Source organism: Lytechinus variegatus, chromosome 8, assembly GCF_018143015.1.
Source record: "Lytechinus variegatus isolate NC3 chromosome 8, Lvar_3.0, whole genome shotgun sequence".
Lineage (NCBI taxonomy): Eukaryota > Metazoa > Echinodermata > Echinoidea > Temnopleuroida > Toxopneustidae > Lytechinus > Lytechinus variegatus.
The window spans coordinates 7646740-7666500 of record NC_054747.1 but is presented as its reverse complement, the minus strand read 5'-3'; the positions used below and the strand labels follow the sequence as shown (position 1 = coordinate 7666500).

At 35.9% G+C, this 19761-nt stretch overlaps 1 protein-coding gene across 1 annotated transcript in view; it reads left to right on the top strand.

Moving 5' to 3' along the window:
* Positions 1 to 19761, top strand: part of LOC121420611 — a gene marked incomplete at its 3' end in the record, with an annotated part of 159523 nt that overhangs the window by 117668 nt on the left and 22094 nt on the right. The window contains exons 99-104 of the mRNA XM_041615273.1: positions 244 to 345; positions 9045 to 9143; positions 14374 to 14472; positions 14934 to 15032; positions 15871 to 15969; positions 18696 to 18854. Coding sequence (XP_041471207.1) covers positions 244 to 345; positions 9045 to 9143; positions 14374 to 14472; positions 14934 to 15032; positions 15871 to 15969; positions 18696 to 18854 — 657 coding nt within the window. The remainder of the gene's footprint in view (positions 1 to 243; positions 346 to 9044; positions 9144 to 14373; positions 14473 to 14933; positions 15033 to 15870; positions 15970 to 18695; positions 18855 to 19761) is intronic.

The window sequence follows — 19761 nt, the reverse complement described above, 5'->3', positions numbered from 1 at the left end:
GGAAGTAAGGATTTCAGCATCTGATCTAATTTATCCATCTCATTCTTGTTCTTTGATCACAGGGCTCTCCAATTGTCTTCTGGAATGCATCAATGGAGGTTATGTTTTCTGTGTCTATAATAAAATATTTCAGATCATGATTACCATCCACAATCCGTTGATGATTATTTATGATAAAGCTGTCTGGAAGCAAATTCATTTAGGCATCTGATCTAATTTATCCATCTCCTTGTTTCTCCACAGCTCTCTCTGAATGTCTTCCGGAGTGCATCAATGGTGGCCAGTGTGCTGGAGGAGTCTGTATCTGTCAGCAGGGGTATGATGGGGCATTCTGTGAAATAGAAGGTAAATAAGATCACAGCAGTTATTAGCATAATTAGAATGTCTTTATTCTGCTTTTAAAAAACTTATTCAAAATGTTCCTGAATTCAACAAAGTTCCCTTTTTTGTGTCATAGTTACAATTTAATCAGTATATATTGTTTACAAGTATTTGATTTGATCCACTTTTGAAAACCAATGCATTTTAAAATCTGTTAATTTTAATGTCTAAATGCAATATTTTGTCTTCATAGTAAATATATTTTGTTCTTTAATAAAGAAACTTCATAAAAAAAGGATGTTGAAAACATCTTTGCAGGATGCAGAGGATAAGAACAGGTTTTGTATAGAAATAAGCCCATATTTTAAGTCTTGGAATGATGTTAATAAGAAGTAGAACAAAACAGAGGTGATATTCCATAAACTGACATATTTTTGGAATGTTAAATATTTTATTTCATGACCCCCAAACAAATACACACAAATCATGATCTGCAGGTGAGTCTGTATTTCATGTCCAAGGTTATGTTGATTTCTGAGAGGAAATTGAGCGTAAAACTAAGCAAATTGCCAAATTTCCTGTTTGAATTCATCCAAATATTTGAAGATTATGTCACATCAACAGTGTTTGACTCTCCACCTGAACTGATTCATGTTTAATCCCTGTAAAACAAGTTTTTATTATATCATTGCAAATGTAAAACATTTCAAAAATTAAAGTAAAACTTCCAACACTTTTTCTCTTTGGAAAAATGTGCTTATACAAATATTTGGAATAATGAAAACTATTATAAAAAAAGATAAAATATGTGGTCAGGGTTTAATGAAAAACAAAGAAAAAGAGCATTATTAATTTTAAAAATGTCATATGTGAGCCCGGGGGGGGGGGGGGCACTCGACCAAAAAAGTGGTGGGGGTGTGCCGCGGGCGAGACAAAACACGGGGGCCTTGGAGCGGGCTTATTGTAAAAAGGAGGGTCCTCGGAACGGGCTTCGGAACGACAAATGTTTGTGAAAACGGGGGTCCTTGGAACGGATCGCCAGCGTGTGAGCGCGTATGCATCCCTACGGAACGGTCATGCGTGCATGATGCAGCTAGCGCGGCCTCCGCCGGGGAGCTCTGCGGCCGCTTTTCACCAAAATTGCAGCTCATTCAACGCGATCGGAGCGGCGTAACGAAAAATATGCGAAGCTTTGGAGCGGATTTCTCTCTTCTTTTTTCTCGATAAGAAGAAAATGCTATGCCTTGGAGCGGTTTTCTTTGTTCTTTTTCTCAACAAGGCAAAAATGCTATGCCTTGGAACGGAAATTTGAGTGTAAAAATGGGGGTCCCCTCCGCGGCACATACCCATTATGCATTATATACTGAGTGCCCCCCCCCCCCCCCCGGGTATGTGAGGAGATGTAAAGTAAATTTCTTTATGTGTTTCTACTCTCATAGAAAACATTCTGAGTGCCAAATACATTTCAGCTTATTAATTTCTAACCAGATGGAGGGATTGTTTTTATGTAAAATGGAAAATGTTGTTTTTTTGTGGGTGAAAACCTCAAAACACGATATTAATGTGGTAAATTATTGTTGGAGTATGGTAGCATAGAATTTCAAGCTGAAGGTCATTTTCTTAGTAAAGAAGATTCTCATGGGATATGACCTAGACATGGCAACCTAACCCATGTATATCTATTTATATTGAAAAAGAGATTGTAAAAGATTGTACATGTAGGTTTGGTACACCAGAGATGCCAACCGTTCCCTTTTTAGAGTATTGTTCTTCTTTTTTGCTCTAAATATTCCAATACTTTTTTGTATGATATGCTGTTAAAAAAAAATCCAATTGTGGAATATGCATTATACACAGCGCATGACACTTGCCCCGGTCAAATGGTCCCAGACCGGTAAAAAATCACTGTTGGGCCAGTAACTTGTTGCATGACAAGAACAAATAAATTTTTGCCTAAACATGTTTATAAGGGTGAATTATCAAGTTTTCAAGTAGAGTCATTTCACATGTGTTTTCACCGATCTCACTACAACAGGCTGGTGATTGTTACGTTGAGAGAAAAATGTTTAAAATATACTCTCTTTTTTGTCAAAAAATAAATTTTTTGTCAAAAATACTTTTTTCTTGTTATAAGAATTATATTTTGGTTTTTGTAGAAGGTTGGCAGGTCTGGTACACAAGCAAATAGACAGTTTAGGGATGAAAAATGTTTGAAAAGTTATCATTTTATTTGTGAATGAAGGGGAGGGTGAGAGGGATAATTTATTGGCGGCGTTTTTGGAGCAAATTTTGCAAAAAAGCATTACCTAAGGCTAAGATATTCTGTATACATATTGATATAGATGCTCTTGAAATACACTGTTAAAAATTGAATACAGGTGAGGAGGAAAGAGTACAAAATATTTATATTAGAGAGGAGGAAAAGAGGGTTAGACAAGAACAATTTAGGAAGGGTAGAAATGTTTGTATTTAAAAGATACTGACTTTGGTCGGAGGATATACAACAAGGACATCGAAGGAAAGTTGAAGGTCAAGAGAGAGAGAGAGACTAAATTTAAAAGGGGACTCAGAAGTGATCGGGGTAGACCTATTCAGATTTCGGAGGTAGACCTATTCAGATTTCGGAGGTAGCAGTTGTCAGGGAGGGGGTGCAATAAAGGCAAAGAGGGACGTTCTAGGTAGAGGGGGATGGGGTGCATAGACTGACACATTAACTTCATGAAATCATGCACATGAATAGAAATATAAAGAGGGGGCAGGAGGAAAATCAGACATCTGAATTGAGTAAGGTCTGGCTGTCTGACCACAGTAAAACGTGCTGTGGCTAAATTCCGAAGACCATTACTTCTGATCTCTCTCAGTTTGTGGTCTAGTCTGATGGATAATCATATTACTCCTGTCTCCTTTACTACTCATCAGGTTCAAATTGTTTTTAAAAAGCTTTTCAAGTAATGAATTACCACTTACTCTACACCCAATTTATCTGCTTTCCGTTTCTTCCCACATGGTTAAGTCCAAGTTCCATTTCAACCAATTTGTGTAGTTTTTTTGATATGATCAAAATGCCATTTTGCCAATTCATAATATTTTTATGCCCCGCAGATGAGGTCCGGAGGTGGCATTAAGCGTTGCCCCTGTCCGTCCTTCCGTCCCCCACTTGGTTTCCGCGCAATAACTTGAAAAATATATATTGTTCATGATTTCCAGTTTGGCTATACATATTTTCTTCTTATATCCGCCTGGTCTAACACCCCTTGGTAAATTGCCAACTTGTCCACTCATTGCATGGTCTATCTTCATTTAGTCTGACACCATTTTCTACATGTATATCAATATTTTGTCTAAGAAACATTTGGCCCAACAACCATTTATCACTCTGTCTAATCACCAGTTCATCAATGACAATTTCATCTAATAACCACTTGGTACTAAATGGCTATTTTACCAACTGGTTATTAGACAAAATGGCAGTTAGACCATGTTGATAGTGGATGAATTGATGGTAGACCAAATTATAATATACAAGTTGGAAATTGGACAAAATTGGCATTATACCAATTAAAAATAAACCTACCAGTACTACTTATACCCTTTTCATAAACCTATCCTCCAATTAGCCGCCTAAGAGTAATGCGGATAATTCAATAAAAATTGCGTTCATAAACTCCGAAAATAAGCCGCATTATTTTTACGAGCGCCCGTCCTGAAAAAGGCGGATAATCGCCATGACAACTGGACACGCCCCCTCCGATGCGGTTGTGTTGGAAAAGGGTGACCTTGTGACCGCACCATGGCAATTATCCGCATTATTTGGAAATGCGTTCATAAACTCAAAATCTTGTCCCGATGCTGCTATAATGCGGATAATAGCAGCATCAGAGTAATGCGGATAACTCTTGTCCTCCTCCAATTTTACGACCAAATTATGCTGCTATTAGCTGCCTAATTCATAGTAATTGGGTTTATGAAAGGGGTATTTGTATATATCATTTAATGAACTGTTTATGAATCAAATTTTCATTTGATAAAAAAGCAAAATAATAAGTAGGTGAAGTGTAAATCAGACCATAAGACTAAATGACAGTTAGACAAAGTAAGTAAAGGTATAAATTCCTCTGCAAGGTGTAAAAATAGAAAATATAAATAGATTAAATCATTTTGTGGGTACAGTAGATTTGTCCTTTAAGCCTGAAATTCTATTCACGTGCGTGCAGATATTTTCCAATTTACTCTCTATGAACCCATTTAACCCAACGTACTGATTATGTTGTTCTTGCCCTACTTACTCAGCAAGGAGTCTGAAAGTATATTTTTTTCCATTCTTACTATAGATACATGTAGGTGGTATGAATTATGAAACATCTTGTGATAATCCTATGTTTATGATTTCTGAAAAGCAATGATGCACAAATTGTCTCTTCAACAAGTTTATATAAACACAAGTCAAAGTTTGCTGTCATTCCGTGAGTTTCCTGAAATTAATTGTTTGGATATCATGTTGTCCTTAATTTTTTTTTGTAAAAACAATATTTATTTTTTAGCTATTTTTATTTTGAGGCATCTTATGATATGTTAACAAGCTAATATACAGAATATGAGAGACATGTACATGTATGAAATCTATTATTTGATCTCTGTGAACATTACACAGAAATTGGGTTTGTACTTTGTTACAATACACAGAACATGAACGAGAAACATCACAAATAAGCTGTGAGCAGTCAAATGAAAAAAGCAACATGATCATTAAAGTGGTAATATGTATTTTCAGTCATAAATTGGATTTTTTTTAAGGCATAACTTTGAGTGTTGTATAATTAGCTATGTGTTAATAGACTAATCCTGGATTCCAGACAATGACGACTCCATAATCCTGACTTGTTAATCAGGCTATTCCTGGTGGGTGTTTCATAAAGCTTTTCAGAAATTTCAGGGCCCCATCTTCCTGTAAAGAGTTGCGATTGATCCGCTCAATCAAAACTATGGAAAGCCAGCAAAGTCAACATGCGAAATGCATGTTTGTTCAATAACTTTTTTAGATATGAAAGTATATCTGTAAAGTCATTGATTTTTGGACAATATGGTGTGTTTTCCTTTGTTTACAAAGGATATTTTTCAAATTTCCTGTATATAAAATCATGACACTGATGGACTTCCATAGAGTTAAGATTGATTGGATCAATCATAATACTTTGTAAGACGGGGCCCATGGCTACCTTTCTTATATGCTAAATAATCACCAGTGAACATTTCATGGTGAATATCATTTACCTCAAGAAAGGATCACCAGTTCTTAAAGTCACTCTAATAATTCATTAATCTTATTTTTTTAACAAGACAAATATTTTATATTTGGGCATTTAAAGGTACCAGACCTGACTAGCATTCATGCTATTTTCTGGTTCCTATTATCCTGTAAACTATTATATGTCATTATACTTCTTTGATGTATGATTTCTTTGCTGTAATTGTTTTCTGGATACTAATACCGTGTTTACACAGTGACACGGCTCGGGGGTTCGACACGCGAGCCGTGCTCAACACGGCAATTTTATGCTGTGTAAACGCGATCAGTGTGATCCGCGAGCCGTGTCGAACATGGCCTTTTTGATCCGCCAAAAATCGTAGGTTTCAACCCGCAAGCCGAGTCAGACTCGGCAATTTTTTCGTGTGTAAGCAGAAAGCCGTGTCGAACTCTCTTGACCAGGTCACTGCGCGCGCTTTCACTTTTGGCATTGTTGTTCGCACGGACAAGATTCGATTCCGGCGGTGAATTTCCCGCGTTTAATTTGCGACGTCATAATTCTTCTTCCGTTCGAGATCCGCGAGCCGTGTTGAACTCGCCTTTTTATATGTACGTATAAACGCGATCTCTGATCCCTTCTTCGCAGTGTTCAACCCGGCTCGCGGATTCAACACCCGAGCCGAGTCAATGTGTAAACACGGTATAATAGTTCATTGATCTTTTTTTTTTTGAACAAGACAAATATTTTATGTTTGAGCATTTAAAGGTAACAGACCTGACTAGCATTCATGCTATTTTCTTGTTCCTATTATCCTGTAAACTATTATATGTCATTATACTTCTTTGATGTATGGTTTCTATGCTGTAATTGTTATCTGGATAATAAAATTCAAGTTCACTTACAAACAACTTTATGAAATGGCGCCCCTGTGTGCTAGTTGGAGCTAGGGTTTGCCGCAGTGATAGATACTGGCAGTAAATACTGTCTCAATAATTTTTGAGGAACTGGGGGAAAGGGTTTGAAATATACTTCTTGAATATTTGTAGCTTATGCCTAGGTGTTTTCTAAGTATATTCGAGCATTTCTTTGTACCTCCCTGTCATGTACATATCTTAAAGGACAAGTCCACCCCAACAAATTGTTGATTTGGAAAAAAAGGAGAAGAATCTAACAAGCAAAACACTGAAAATTTCATAAAAAAAAGTTTCGCTTAAATCCACGAAACAGTTATATGCACATCCTCGTCGGTATGCAAATTGGCAGACTGATGACGTCACCCACTCACTATTTCTTTTTTTTTATTATATGAAATATGAATTATCCTAATTTGCTCCCCCTTGTAAAGTGAAACAAAGTTTAATTTCTCCTTGAACATGTGGAATTACCATTATTTTAACAGTTTATGGCTAAGTTAAGTTGGTCCTCCTTATCAAATCTGTAAAAATTGAAATATTGCATTATTCAAACAATAAAAAACAAAAGAAATATTGAGTGATGGACATACTCTCTCATTTGCATATCACTGAGTTGTGCATTTAACTGTTTTGTGAAAAATAAGCGAAATTTAAAAATGTCATAGCTTTCTTATTTTACATCTGATTTTGATGAAATTTGCAGTGTTATCTTTGTTTGTTTTTTTCTCTATCGATTCAAATCAATAATTTTCTGGGGTGGACTTGACCTTTAAGTACTTCCCAGTATTTACAACTTTTCTCCCAGTATTCCAACCTTGGTTTGAAATACCTGACTTTTTCTGGAGATACCCACCCCTGAAGTAATACGTATTAAAGTGAAAGTTTGTGGTAATATGTGATTCATATCCAGAATTCTAAATACTGTACATGATTCAAGGATGATTGAGATAATAAACAGGATATTACCAAAAAAGTCTCTGTAATTCACTATTGAAGGATTTCAAATATTCAGTGTTATATTGATTGATTTGGTATACTGTTTTTACATAATTCATATTTAACCAAATTAATGTTTTCAAATCAACTACCACCATATCCTGGATATAGAAATTTAGCATTACTCACCTATATGTATGCCATGCAATTCAATAGTACTTGGGTCCTCTTGGTGAAACCATTCTTACTCAAATCAATCAAGAGAGAAGTGTCAACGAAGCACATCCATTATCTGGTAGTTCACTTTCAATCAAGCAGTGTAGTAGCAACACGAGTATTTTTCCAAGCACAGAGATTTCTTCAAATTTCACTAAAAACCAGTGGAAAGAGTCCAAATACTTCTTCCAATGTATTAAACATGCCATTTGAGGTTGGGTCGAAAATGGGGCTGTCGGATTCTGAAGAAAATTTCTTATGAAATGAAAATCACTTAATTGTACAATAAGTTATGTGGTTGTCTCGTGATGCAGTTGAGAGGCACAACAATTTTGAATACTTCCGCTCTCCTTGAAAACATGTTAAATGAATGTTCGGAGTGTTAACAGATATGTATCTCGACCAGTTATTGTTTTATTTCATCTTTATCCCTCCTTATTATTGCAAAACTGGAAAGCAGTGGAAGTTTTTGATGGAGGAGCAGAATTCAAGAAAAATGTCAAGAAAAACTGGTATGCCTTCTGTGGACATGTATGCGTCTGTCCAAAATGTTTTGTACGGAATGATGCAAGATATAATGGCATCTTTTTTACTTCTTGTTCAGGTATCCCCCTTATGGTTGCACAAAATAGAGAGTAAGAAAAGTTGTTCCGTTCAGAGCAGAGTTCAGGATATATCAAGAAAAACTGGCATACACTCTGTAGATTTGTTCATCCTCCAAATTTTTAAGACATGAGAAATAATGACACATCTTTCTACCTCTTGCGCCGGTATCTCTCCTCAGGTTTGCACAAAGTGGAAAGTAGGAGGAGTTGATCCCACCAGAGCAGAGTTTAAGAAGAATTTTAAGAAAAACTAGTATGCTTTCTGTAGACTACAGTAGTTTGTCCTCCTCCAAATGTTTAAGACAGACATGGGAGACGATGACACATCTCTCTACCTCTAGCACCGGTATCTCTCCCCACGTTCGCACAAATTGAAAGTAGGAGGAGTTGCTCCCACCAGAGTAAAGTACAAGAAAAATATTAAGAAAAACTAGTATGCCTTCTGTAAGACTTGTTTGTCCTCTAAATTTGTAAGACAGACGTGAGAGATGATGTCACGTCTTTCTATCTATTGCGGCGCCGGTATCCCTCCTCACGTTTGCACAAATTGAAAGTAGGAGAAGATGCTCCCACCAGAGCAGAGTTCAAGTAAAATATCAAGAAAATCTAGTATACCTCTTTCCAAATGTTTTGTACAGAAAGGTGCAAGACATAATGACACATCTTTCTACCTCTTGCACCGGCATACCTAACGGTTGTATAAAGTGGAAAAGTAGGAGGAGTTATTCCCACCAGAGCAGAGTTCAAGTGGAGTCACTTTCACTGATTGCTAATTCAGGATATGAATTGTTTTCCTCCCTTCCCAGATACGTGCCAGCCTGGCTGCCTGAACGGAGGGACCTGTGACAGGGGGCTCTGCATATGCCCTGCCGGTATCGGCGGTGTGTTCTGTCAGCTGAGACTGGGTGAGTCAAGGGGGAGTGGGTGGGTGGTAGGGGAAATGGGCTGGGGTCAGTAAGGAGAGCAAGGAAATGGTGAGGAAAAATGTGAGAGAGGAGAGGGATAGATTGTAAGAGAAGGAGAGAGAGAAGGGGGGGGGGAGGAAAAAAGAGTTGTGTTGGTAGGAAGATAATTAAATAGATTTATAGAATAATAAACAGGTAGATAAATTGATAAATAAGATTGATAAACAGGTAGATAGATTGATAAATATTATGTAGATAGAAAGATTGAAACATGTACACTAATGTTAATTATTTGTGTGAATCGTAAGTGACCGTCGTACTCTGCATATCATGCAGCTGTGTGTGTCCACACACACTCTGCGTTATTCTGATTGGTTAAAACAGCAGAAAAGTTTTGCCCTTTACACCTCGGGTATTGGCTTGTGTGTTCTGAGTGCTTTTTGCTGAATGCTGATTGGTTAGGCCTCATGCATAGTATGAGTGCAGGATAGAAGATGTGAATTCATGTATTGATTGTGTGCTTTGAATGTGAGCTACCAAGGTTCAATATATACAGTATACAATGCTTTGGAGAGTCATTGTTTTGTGTGAATGGGTGCAAGCAAGGAAATAGTATGGAGAGTTCTCCTAGAAACACTGTATTATTGTGCCATATAAATGTTGTACCTAATCATTATCAGTAAATGTAGTAGCCTATTAGCATATTATCTTGTAGGCCATTCTTCAGCTATTGACTTTGTTCTTAGAAACAAGTACCTGAACTTATGTATGTTTCTTATATAAAAACAACTAATGTTTCTTTTATTAAAAATTTATTGGACCAGTATGTTTTTTTTTTGGTACCAGGTGATAACTGTCTGACTTTATGGAGTTGATGTGTAAACTCTAATGGGATATACTTTTTACATTTTTGTATGTCAATATTTGTCAGGAATATATACATGAATGTTCAAATTCAAATTCAATTCGGTTTTCTTAAACATTACTCATCAAAAAGTCAGCGGACTAACAGTGTGAGTTTACATTTAAAAAAAATACATAACAAAGAAATAAATAAATACATAACATGTGATATGAAGAAGTAGGGAGAAGGAGGATGAGAAGCAGGAGAAGAAGAAGAAAGAAAAAAAGGATAGAAAGGAAAAAGGGAGGAAAGATATGAAGGAAAAAGGGGAATAATAAGAAGAATAAGGTCAAAAATGACAAAGAAATAGAAGAAGAAAGGAGTAGAAAGATACACATTTGCAAAGTGTTTCCCCCAAATTGCCAACTTGGCCTTTAAAATAGAATAGAAACATTCTTTGGAACTTTACCAGATGTGGTGTTGGGATCAATTTCCTGTGTCTTGGACAACATCGAGCCAATGTGGGTGGACCATGTCAGAAGAAATATAAAAGTCTGAGTTTAGATGAGGAATAGGAGAGTATTATGCAGGAGAGGGAGAGAGCAGGTGCAAGTGTGAAGGAATCCGGAAGATTGGGGGAAAAGGCAGAAGATAGAAGAAGAGGAAGAGGAAGAAGAAGAATAATAAGAAGATGAAGAAGAAGAAGAGGAGGAGGAAATAGAAGATAATGATGATGATGAAGAAAATGAAGAAGAGGAAGAAGAAAAGGAGGAGGAGGAAGAAGAAGAAGAGGAGGAAGAAGATGATGATGAAGAAGAAGAGGAAGAAGAGAAGGAGGAAGAAGAAAATGATGATGACAAAGAAGAAGAAGAAGAAAAAGAGAAGAAGAGGAGGAAGAAGAAGATGATGATGGAGAAGAAGAGGAGGAAGAAGAAGATGATGATGGTGAAGAAGAGGAAGAAGATAAAGAGGAGGAGGAAGAAGAAGATGATGAAATGAAGAAGAAGAAGAATGAGAAGGAGGCGAAGAATCAGTAATTAGGAAAGTGAATGGGGAAGGAAATATCTTTAAGGGACAACATAGAAAATGAGGATGGGGGTAAAATGGATATTTTAAGATGGGAATCAAAATGTAGTCTTAAAAAATAGTAACATCATATTTATTTTCAGTTTGATATTTCTAGTGTGAATCTCAGAGCTCTTTTAGTGTGAAACTCTTCCCTTGTACACATGTGGTACATCAATGCACCATTGGTATATTGTTATTTTCCCCAGAAGGGTGATGAAGTAAAAGTATGAGGGGGCTTAGTTTTGGATACAATGCACAATTTTAAAAAAAAAGTGCAAGTGAGCAAATTTAGTGAGCTTAGATAAATCACCAGAATTGTCAATATTTTAGATACTGTATGAAATATCACAAATTCAAGGAAATCTTACGAAAATTGTAACATAGAAAAATATAATGCAATGGTTTATTAAAGTAAATGGTCTAACACCCCCCTTCCACACACAGACCTACTCCATTCACTCAGTGATAGATCATGATGCTGTCTTGCATTCCCTCAAACCAGCTGTTGAAGATTACAGTAATATTGAAAGAAGATGTTTTGACATGGGAATATTGCTCCAAGGAAGGTTTTGAGAACTAAACCTTGGACATGATTGTAGGTTTAATTTGAAAATTTTTTTTTTTCTAAGTTACAGTTTCAAGTGCAAATCGCCAATCAGTAGGCCTATATTTTGTGGTTTGACAAAATAATTTGTGCTTTACTAGGCAACATACATTTGTGATCACGTTTGCCCTTTAGATTTTGTTTGGGATGCTTGTGCAATCTTGTTTATTGTCTATTAAATCAACATCAGTTTAATGAACATGCTAAAAATTGACAGTGGGTTAAAAAAATGCTTACAGGTGCATAGAATGATTGAGTTATCTCCCATTTAGAAGACTGAATTACCAAGTGATATTAAGTATAAAAGTTTCCATTTTGAAATATAAAATAGAATGCTTTGATTGTGAAAGTGATTTGGAACACATGATGTCTAGTTCTTCAATTTTATTATTCGTGACTTTAGCTACAGCACTTCTCTTTTTAGAAGATATGTTTGAATAATATGTGAGGAAATGAATCGTGGTGCATTTCATGTATCAGTTTCATCAAAGTATATCAATCCATCACCTATTCAAACCAAGTGGTTTCTGCTTAAAGTCTAAGTATATAAAAGAATTTAAGTTTTCAGCCGCTTAGCTTTTATGCAAATACAAAACACATGGCAGTCATTTTTCAGCATACATTTCAAATTACCACAACATTATATTTCCCTACCAAAAAGTGAAGAAAAAAAAACACTTGGAAATGTTTGTAAACTGCCTGTCTGACATAAATAAATCCCAGGGCATGTCGTGATAGCATATGTTTTGGCATTAAGGAATGACTCATGTAATACTCAAGTTATTACATCTATCAACTTCTTATTAAGCCCTCGTCATGTCAGCTATTGTAGACCGTTTGCTTTCTTGAAGTCTGTGTTCACATATTTCTGTCTTTGTTGATAATTTTGTGAAGTTATGAAGTATGTATACTTAAAAATAAGCAGTTATTGTAAATTATCTGGCAATATTTATTTTCCAAATAGCCTTTAAGATTACTTTCTTGTGTTTTTAATTGGTGATAGTATTAAGTGTTGGGTAGAGTGAAATTGACCTTGATAGACATATCTCCATTTGGTAAAAAGTCCCAAAAATATTGATGTCCAATCTGAATTTCTCTTTAGGTAGCTTCAATTCAATTCAATTCTTTTATTTCATTTCCATTCAAAACATAATACAAAGTAATATAAAACAATACAAATCGAGTACAATTTTACAGAAGGGCATTCTTACTTCATAAAAAAAAAAAACAGTATAATATAGAGCATAAATGGAAATGAAATAAATATTGAAGCCTTTATTGGCCACATTTCTCTTTTTTGAAATTTGTCCATATTGAAATGGATTGATTAGAGGGAAATATACTGAACTAGATTCCTACTTAATACTAATGCTACATCACACCGGCAAAACTGACACCAAACTGACCAATGGTATGTCATTTGAAATAAAGTAATCAATTGGTTGGTCCTGGGTCGGTTTCTATGACGTGACTATGGCATTAATTAAAGTATTCCTCATAAACAGAAGCAGCTTGAAGGAAATGCTGATAGTTTGTAAATCATAGAGGCAACAAATTTACAATCACAAATGATTAAAAAGAAGAAAAATATACTTCTTGATTGGCCATATATGTTATATACCTTGTTGACATGTAACAGTCCCTAATTGTTCAGATGCATCATGCAGCAGTCTTGTCATGTTCATGATTTTTAATGTCTTAAAAATGTAGCGTCATTACCGGAGCATCAGCTAGCCATTAAGTCGTTAGTGTTAGTATGTGATGATTTAAGTGGGTCCTAGGAGAGCACCACTGCTAGACAAGATCTAAAAACAAAGTCTGCTGATTCATTGATGTGCTTCAATGAAAAGTGTCCATCAAACTCAATTTTATTAGTGAGTCTAATTTGTTAGTTGTGATTTCAACGTAGGATCGATTCCAAGTCATAATAGTGATGTTCACATGTTGAGGACTTGTAACCCTAATAAGGCCCGTATTCTGAAGTCAGCCTGAGGTTTAACTTAGACCACAGTCTAACTGCGGTAAAATTATGGGGAGCCAAAAATTTAGAAATTCTGTTTATATCGTGTGTTTCTTATGTTTACTATTTTATTTCATTTTGCTTTCATAATGAAGAAAAATACTTCAGTTATTATTCCCAGACAATTATAAACAATTTGGGTGTCATATGAGTTGAGTTGATAAATTAAATGTTTACTGTTAGGGATTTGGGTCTCCATACTGTTAAACCACAACTTAAAACAAGAGTTGAAATTAATCCAGACTTCAGAATACGGGCCTAAGAATTTAAACCCTGATGGCTAGTTGCAGAGTCTGGTTCACGTGTAGTGATCCTCGAGGATATCTGGAAGTATCAGTTGGAAGTAGTGCACACTTTTAATTTCACCATAATGTGCTGCTGAATTGCATGCGATGCACACACCCCACCCCTCAGTATGAGTGTTGGTATTTGATCCAGGATTATAGCAAATTTCAATATAGAGGGGTTGTAGATGACAATTTTCTTTTATAGTTAGCAGTACAGGTATGTTCAAAGGACAATGGAATTCTGAAAATATAGAAGTGCGAGCGCTCCTTGTGCCCCCACCTGAAACTACCACTACAATCCATAGATTTTGCAATTGATTAGTTTGGTTTCCCCTTCCGGTTTAAACCTCATGTGAATTCTGGCCTTCATTTACATATACATGTATATATATATTTTTTTTTTACAGAACGTCAGTGTCGTGTACCATGCCAGAACAATGCTCGTTGTATGAATGGAATCTGCTTGTGTCAGCCAGGTTTTGAGGGATTAGCCTGCCAGTTTAGAAGTAAGTGTTCTTTGTCCCCCCTTCTTTACTTGAATGAAAGATCAAATCTCACCACAGCATTCACATCCTCTGGCAAGTCATTCATGTTCATTTGCCGCTCTCAACCCAGGTGTAATACAGTAGGAAAGAATTCCCGAAGTGCTCCAGCACCTGATCAGGGTTTCTAGGTTAGGTTGTTAGGAGTTCAAGCCCCGGCCGCCTCAGACCAAAGACGTTAAAAGATGGGAGTTGCTGTTCGCAGTTTGGCATTCAACGATTGAAGGGATAGTGCTACGTCAATCTGACGCTGTAAATTGCTCCCAGACCCACGATCATTTGGGCCAAAAGAATATTCAGAGTATTTCTATTTTCAGATTTCATTTCGAACAATATAATATGGATTTTCATTTTCATTTTATTATTATCATTTTTGTTACAATCATTTTTACCATTGTAATTATTATTATCATTAATTTGTTTAGAGCGTGATTGCCCAGAGCTTTGTCAGCATGGAGGAACTTGCATCAATGGAACATGTTACTGCTTGGCTGGATACCTTGGTGAATTCTGCGAGATCAGACGTAAGTTAACCCATCGATAAGAGGAGGAGTGTTTCATGAAGCATCTTGTCAGTGATTTTCACTAACTAACTTATTCTGAGCCAATTAGATGCAAGGATTTCAGTAGCTTATAACAATAGTCAGTGAAAACTCCTTTTTGTTTCATGAAATGCTTCTCCCATTGTACTCTAAAGCCTGTATTCTGAAGTCGGGTTTAAAGTTGTGGTTTAAGTATGGATAGCTAATGGTCCAGTTACACAAATCACTAACGGTAGAGATATATTTCAGCTCATTTGACTCTCAAATCATTCATAATTGTCTAGGAAGTATAAATAGATGATTGTTTTCACCATTGAAGTAAATATAAGACCATATAAGAAGATGGTCTAAGTTAAACCTCACTTCAGAATACGGGCCTAAGAGCAAACAATTTGGTCTTCGAATACATGTACTTTGCGGTAATTTATGAGATAATTCAGATGTTAACTTTTAGGTTTGGTTAATTCATTAAAAAAAATCAGCCTCTGATTACCTGATGAAATACAAATGAAAAAAGGGTAATAACATTGACTGCAATGAATTCAGTATGTTCATCGATAACAATATAGGTAGTAAGGTCATAAACTAATTAAAAACTGGAGCTTGATGATTAAAGTAGTAACCCTTACAGCTCTGGGTAATTCTGTCAACCTGTAAATGGCATTATATTCTTTTTAGGAGAAGAAAAAGTACAGAAACTACCCATGAACAAATAGAGTAAAAAAAAGATTGAAGCACACTAAAGTTGCTTGACCACTATTAGCATTTAGACAACATTGAGTTTGATTGATTGGAATCTGTCTTTTGTCCCTCCATATAGCTGTTGAATGTATCCCTAGCTGTATCAATGGAGGATTCTGCAACAGCGGTGTGTGCATCTGCCCAGATGGCTACACAGGACCATCTTGTGAAGTTTCAGGTATGATATACTTAAATAGTTTTATGATAATTTTTGTTACATTTATGTATGCTTTGTTTCATTGATTATAATGGTATGTATGGTATCCCTAAATGATTCCATGCTAATTGTTGTTCATCCTCTTTACCATTGTTTATAATGCTATGTATGGTATCCTTGAATAGTTTTATACTAACTGTTTTATTCTCTTTTTATTGATCATAATGCTTTTGCATCCAATGCTCTTACACCCAACTGTGAGTTAAGTCTTTTATTGTAAGCAAATTTCGAACATTTTGATTTCTTTTCCATAATATTTTGGACTGTATCTTCCCATAAATATTGGCGGTGACATAGAATAATGAGGTATTATATTTTCCAACCTATTTGATAGTCAATAATGAGGATGTTGTTGTGTAACTTTTCAAGTCAAGTGCCTTGACCAAGTCAGTGCCTTGATCATCTTTAACAGGGAGATGTTTCATAAACCTGATTGTAAGATACCAATGAATTTTTATGCATGACTAGTGACCCTTTCTTGTGCTAAATGATATTCCATATGAAACTGGATCGGCACGTAAGAACATATTGCATTCCTGAGTCCCTTTACAAACAACTTTTTGAAACATCTATCGGGAATCCCATTGTAAAGGCACTATATTCATTTGTTCATACCCACTTTCCCCCATTTCCTTTTGCTTGTGATGAAATGTGACAAATGATAATGAAAAGCCGCTTATGAAGCGTTTGCAGGAATGATGTGGCTCCGACTTTTGATGTGCCTCCAGACATATGACTTTAAGTAATGTTACACTATACTGTTAAAGTTTGCAGACAGTATTCTAAAATCGTGTGTGGGCTTGATCCGAAGTTTGGCAAATTGAGGAAATTGGTGTCATTTCTTATTATATCAAGAGGCTAAGGAGAGAGATTTGTCGTTGAATAATTTTTGTCAGGTGCTTTTTTGTCAATATACTTGGTGAGAGTCTGTTGAGATCCTTTCCTTCTTGCCAAGTCACTAATTGTTTAAGTAAATGGATTTAAGTAATTGGATTTATTATTGTCATTATCTTGTCCAAACATATATTAGGCAACCTGTGTGTCATTTGTTATTTTTACCTCGTAGCAGTGCATCATATTAAATGATAGTTGTGCAATATACCCATATTCATGTTGATGAATATATGTTTTTTATTGATTAATTGCTATGTGCAATTAAGTCAAATGAACTTGAAGAATCAGTGATTTTTCTACCATCCAAATTCTAATCAATATTTGGAGCCCTGGAACCAAGATTGAAACTGACTGTGATCAATAAAATCTAAGTATGTACAGGAATCCAAATAGATATATGCATCTACCATTTATGTACAGGTGTTTTGATAGATATGCTACATGTACCTACATAGATTTATGTTGATGAAGCAGGCCTGTAGCCAGGGTTACCATTTAATGAGTTCAATCCCTTAATTTCCCTTCTTTTTTCCCTTTACTTTCCCTAATTTTGCTTGTGAATGAACATTTTAGGGGGCTCGAATCCCCAAACCCCCTGGCTACTGGTTTGTGAAGTAATTTTCTTTCTTGATTAAATGCTGGTATCAGTTAGGAATTTGAAGAATTTTTTTGTTTTCTTCCATCCGAATTGCAATCCAGTCGGAGCCCTGGAACCAGGATTGGATCTGATTTTGATCAGTAAGATCTAAGAACGAACAGGAATATATATCATGCATCTACATATCATGCATGTACATGTATGAACATGGATACATTATACATGTAGATGGACACTATTAACCTAATTCAGTGTCATCTTTTGGACAAAAAGGATAATTTTTAATTTTTTTAGGCCTTCCAACTCCACCAAGTTCTTGATAATCTAGGAAATGGAAAATATGTCTCATCCTTCATGACATTGAAAAGTTAGAAATTGCCTATTTTTCACTAGTAATAGTGTAATCACACTGTTCATTAGATTTCATGATAGGTCTGTATTTCATTGCATTTATACATGTGTGCAACCATTTAACCATTATTGCATTTGGCCAAAATCATTTTCACCAAAAGAAGGGCCCAAGTCATGTCAGTTTCAGATTCTTCTGAAATATCAAACCATCAATATCATTGTCTTTGGGAACAATCATTGCAGTACAAACTGCATGTTAAGCATACTCATTATGAAACAGATATTGCTTGTCTTGTTGGCTTTTACTGAACACTGTCATAACCAGGTAGTAATAGAGATGAATCATGGCTGGTTTGATCCAAACTCTGCTCATGAAAAGCATCTTGTTGAAGTATTTCTCCTGTTTAATTTTTTTCCCACCTCTTCTCCTTTGTCTTTTTCTTATTACCTTCTTCTTCCTTTTCTAAGTTTCTATCTCTTTTTCTTTCTCTTCTTCTGCTGCTTCTTATTTTCTTCCTCTCATGTTGCTTCTTCCTCCAATTTTCTTTCCTTTTCATATTGTTTGTCTTCCTTTTCTTCCACTTTCTTTTCTCCTCCTTTTCCTTTTCCTTCTCATTCTTCTTCTCCTCCTCCCCCTTCTTCTTCTCCTCCTCCTTCTTCTTCTTCTACTTCTCCCTTTCTTCTCCTTCTTGCCCTTCCTCTCTTCTTTCTTTTTTAACTTCTCCTCCTTACTTCTTTTCCTCTTTGAAAATTTTCTTGTTACATTTTTGTACATAGCAAACCTTATTGGCATACTAAAAAAGTTCAAATTATAAATCCTACCTTTATCTTTGGTCCTACTTAGTTGGATCCCAGCCCCAGATCGTGGTTACCCCATTCCAAGCCCAGGTCCTGGCCCTAGGAGAGGACACCACCATAATGTGTAATGTAAGGAGCAGAGATGTGGATGAATCGCCTTCATGGTACACTCCCAATGGGACTCTCATTAATACTCTGGCAAATGGTAAGTTAATTTCTCTCTTTGTGTTTATGTGGGCACATCGTGGTCTAGTGGTTCTGACTCTCGCCTTTCAGACAGAGGGCCGTGGGTTCAAATCCCAGCCATGGCGTGTTTTCCTTCAGCAAGAAATTCCTCAAAAAGCTGTGTGCACCAGAATCGGTAGACTAGCTTAGCCGGGGTGATATAGGAGTGTGCTGAGCACCTAGCAAGGTGTATATGGGCAATTCCACAGCTTGGTCCAAATCATGTAACGTGAGTAAACGACACATTCCAAAGATTTGCCAAGAGCATAAGAGAATTTCCCAAGTTTTGTTTTTATACAAAGGATAGTCAGACTGTACTTTGTTGTGATAAGGAGATGTTTAGTTCCTATCAATAATAATGGAGTTACAGCTCCAAGTATGAGTTAAGTTGTCTCCAAATGTAACATGAGTAACCGTGGAATAGCCCATATGTGTGCCATACAAATCCTATATTATTTATTTTTGTATCCCTCCCAACTGTCTCTGGAAGAATACTACTTTACCTGTCCTTTGTATCCCTACATTTGTAAAAACAATTTAATAAACTATGTGTACTTCCATAGTAATTTTGTAAATACTCATATTTTCAAATATTTCATAATTGGCTACATTTACCAATACAATTTTTTCTCTGATTGTTGCTACCTTTGGTGTCATGATATTGAAAGAATCTAGCAGATCATCATGCACATTGAACAGAGTTTTGAAAAGAGAATTTCAATCTACATTACATTTATCTTTATGCCAATTTTACACAAGTGTATTTGTATGCACCTAATCGTCTCATACTTCTCAGTATGATAAAAAAGTAGGGATTTTTAACAGAAAATGTTTGGTAAGAAATGACCAAGCACATAAAGGAATAACATTACACATCTTTTTGGAAT